The following is a 3,907-nucleotide window of genomic DNA, read 5'->3' as shown; positions in this document are numbered from 1 at the left end:
CTATGTTGATTAATTGAGGTTTAGGATAATACTCTCTGACAATTCCATGAGAGTCGTGAAAGGTAGTAATAACAGTTACCAGTGAGTTTCCCTTGATTCATTCTGGTTGTGGAATTTGGATAAAGATTTGTCAAACAATTTTGAAATTCCATTGATATATTTTTTAAACAAACATAGCCTAATGATTTAGAGGCTTACATTTTGTGTAAAATAACATATTAATTTTTCTGTGTTCCCTGTTTATGAAAGCATTTTAATAAATTTAAAAATCAATTTGCTATAGAGCAAGTTTGTTCAAGAATGTTATAATTCCTCATCATTTTTTTAAGAACATTTATCACCTCCTTATTTCTCAGACTATAAATAAAAGGGTTTAGTAATGGGATTACTATTGTATAAAATATTGCCACCGGTATATCTTTATCTGCTTCTTCAAATGGTCGAATATACATGAGAAGACAAATGTAAAATATTGAGACAGAGAGAAAGTGGGATGCACAGGTAGAAAATGCTTTACCTCTTCCCTCCTTGGATTTCATTTTGAAAATAGTCAAAAGGATGCATAGATAAGAGATCAAGACAGTAGCAATGGTAAAGATTTGAATTGGTATTGAAAAAATGTATATCATTAGTTCGTTAATAGAAGGATCAGTACAGGAGAGTCTATACAGTGGAAGAATATCACAAAAAAAGTGGTCAATTTTATTAGACCTGCAGAAAGTTAACCTTATCAGAAGCCCTCCATGAATCATGGAATGCAGGTTTCCAGCTATGAAGGCCCCTGCGGTCATCTGAATGCAGAGTGGCTTGGACATCATGATGTGGTACTGCAGTGGGTGGCATATGGCCACATAGCGGTCATAGGCCATTGCCGCCAGAAGAAAGCAGTCTGTGGTTTCAGCAAGACAGAGAAAATAAAATTGTGCCATACATTGATACAGGGAAATAATTCTCTCCTCAGAAAAGAAATTCTCTAACATCTTGGGGGTAACAGCACAGGAACAGCAGGAATCCATCAGAGCCAGGTTGCCCAGAAAGATGTACATTGGTGTGTGAAGATGGCGCTCTACATAAATTAATGCCACCAGACCAAGATTCCCCACCATGGTGACCAGATAGATGGCAGAGAACACCACAAACAGAAGCATCTTCAGCTCTGGATAATTTGTAAATCCTATGAGGATAAACTCAGCTGCTAAGGAGTGATTTTCCTTAGCCATTCCTGGCTTCTCTGCAGAGACATAAATTGTAAAGAAATTTAACTGAGATTCTAAGGCAGAATGTTTCCAATTTTCTCCCTATAACTTCCCTGTATACAAAAGGGAAGAAAGTCTTCTTCAAATCATCCTGTGCCATCTCCTGAACACTAGCACACTCACTGTAGGTCACATCAAGTGAGAAAAAAATATCATGGATTGTGCACACAGGACTTGTCTGAAAATATCTGTGTGAATTCCTAGGGCAGGAAAGCTTTATCTGCATGAATTATCCTATGGTGATGTAAAATTTATGGTCAGTACATATAATTTTCCATTTCCAAAATTAAAAAGACATTTTCTTATGGTATCTTTTCCTCTAGGAAAAAAATAAACAAGTTTTAAATCATATCCTATTGGATCAATGTGATGCTTAAAATGAATTACTCTTTAGGCATTTTAAATGTTTACATTTTAAAAATTGCACACAAACACAGTGAGTTTGAAGAATGCTTTTGCTAGCTTAGTAACCCTTTCCAGATAAGGTCACCAATGCATATTTTTAGAAATATCAGGCTGGGCGCAGTGGCTTATGCCTGTAATCCCAGCACTTGTGGAGGCTGAGGCAGGCGGACCACGAGGTCAGGAGTTCGGGACAAGCCTGACCAACATGGTGAAATCCCATCTCTATTAAAAATACAAAAATTAGCTGGGTGTGGTGGTGCCCACCTGTAATCTCAGCTACTCACAAGGCTGATGCAGGAGAATCACTTAAACCTTGCGTTCAAGGTGGAGCTTGCAGTGAGTCGAGATCTGGCTACTGCACTCCAGCCTGGGCAACAGAGCAAGACTCCGTCTCAAGAAAAAAAAAAGAAGAAGAAAAGAAAAAAAAAAAGAAGAAGAAAAGAAAAAAAAAAGAAATATCTACTCATCCTTTTAGAGAGGATAAGAATATGAAACATCTATAGGTGTTCTTAATAATTGTATTGGATAACATTTTATATTCATTTCAACATATTCTAGATACTATTCCAATCTTGGTATGACAAATTTCTCAAGGGGCTATTACTCTTAATCACACACTTATCCTAATACTGTATCTAGTTTTAAGAGTTTTACGTGCATGTCTAACATTGTAAGATTTGGTTGCAAAGCCTCCACTCACAGTGTGAATATTCTTCATGGTAAATATCTATTTTGTCTTCACTCAAACATCTCTCATAGAAACTAACGTCTTCATTTTCGGTGAGCTCCATGGAGGCTCTCCATTTATTTACTTAAGCTTTAAATTTATTTAAATTTACAAACTCATTATCTACTCTTAAGTGGCTATATATTTATTTGAGTTTATTGATCACCTGAATTTATTATATAGTTATTATAATTTGGCAACTGTAACATTAAAATATTTCCGTTGCAGAAAAAATATGAGTTTTAAGGAATAATAAAGTTAACTCTCTTTTCTTCTAGAAGTTTCTAAAGGTCTTTAGCCACAGTATACTCCAAATAGACAATTTTGGAGAAAAGCCTACAATAGTTAATTCCAGCCCAGGCTGGAGTGCAATGGTGCAATCTCAGCTCACTGCAACCTCCACCTCCCGGGTTCAAGCAATTCTCCTGCCTCAGGCTCCTGAGAAGTTGGGATTACAGGCGTGAGCCACCATTCCTGGTTAATTTTGTATTTTTAGTAGAGACGGGGTTTCACCATGTTGGTCAGGCTGGTCTTGAACTCCTGACCTCAGGTGATCCTCTTGTCTCAGCCTCCCAAAGTGTTGGGATTCCAGGCATGAGCCACTGCGCCTGGCCAATGCATTGTTTTAGAAACATATTTTGGTTAGGTTTTCTCTGTTTCTTACTTTTGTTTACACCTAATTTAAAACTCTGGTTTTCTATTCACTCACATAATATAATGATGTTTTCTGGAGTTTCATCACTAGAGGCTTGTAATCAAAAGAATACAATAAAATGTCCTTTATATTTTAGGTCTATAATTCTTTTTAAAAATCCTTCAGAATTATATTTTGAAAAAAAATTTGTAAAAATATAAAATACTGCTCTTTATCATTATTTTAGTAATACCTAATGGAAAATCAACAGAAAATATTTATCATGTGGACTACGGAAAAATGGATTTTATTATCAATAATTATTATTTTATGTAGATGATATATCAGAATATAATGAGTAAAAACTTATTTTCTCTTCTCCAATGTAAAATATAATTCTCAACTGAATAAAAAATTAATTCTACTATACATCCCAGAATTATTGTACAGGTCATTGTCAGCCTTATCTGTATATTTGCTGATAAAATTATGGTACTTTGAACAAAGAATAGGTCAGACTTATCCACTTACTGTGCGTCCTTATGGCTTTCTATAATGTCTTCACTTTAGAGACAAAGTTATTAAGTGGCTAGAATTTAAAAACAATGAAAACACTGAATATACATTTTTAGAAAATGTATATTCTGCATTTTAATACTATAATGTAAGTAAGTTAGAAATCAGTCCTCGTATTTTGAGTTCACTGAGAAACATTTTATAGTAGCTGACTGGTCACCTGATGTTTTCTCTTTGTAGGGAAATTAAGAATAAAAATATTGGATTTTAAATCATTAGGGAATAAATTATAAAAATCTGGGACACTCCTACCAATAGGTCAGTGACAATAATTATGTGTCAGGCAAAGTTAAAGTTTTCTATTCTAAA

The 3,907-nt window shown here is 34.7% G+C and overlaps 1 protein-coding gene across 1 annotated transcript; it reads right to left on the bottom strand.

Moving 5' to 3' along the window:
* Nucleotides 1-269: 269 nt before the first annotated feature.
* On the bottom strand, nt 270-1,220 carry LOC105544420 (olfactory receptor 5K4). The gene has a single exon (XM_011986910.1). The coding sequence runs from the start codon at nt 1,218-1,220 to the stop codon at nt 270-272; it is 951 nt and encodes a 316-aa protein (XP_011842300.1).
* Nucleotides 1,221-3,907: the final 2,687 nt, after the last annotated feature.

This window comes from Mandrillus leucophaeus, unplaced genomic scaffold, assembly GCF_000951045.1.
Source record: "Mandrillus leucophaeus isolate KB7577 unplaced genomic scaffold, Mleu.le_1.0 Scaffold1080, whole genome shotgun sequence".
In the NCBI taxonomy this organism is placed as follows: domain Eukaryota; kingdom Metazoa; phylum Chordata; class Mammalia; order Primates; family Cercopithecidae; genus Mandrillus; species Mandrillus leucophaeus.
Note: the sequence above shows the minus strand (reverse complement) of the source record. Positions and strands in the feature narration are given on the sequence as shown.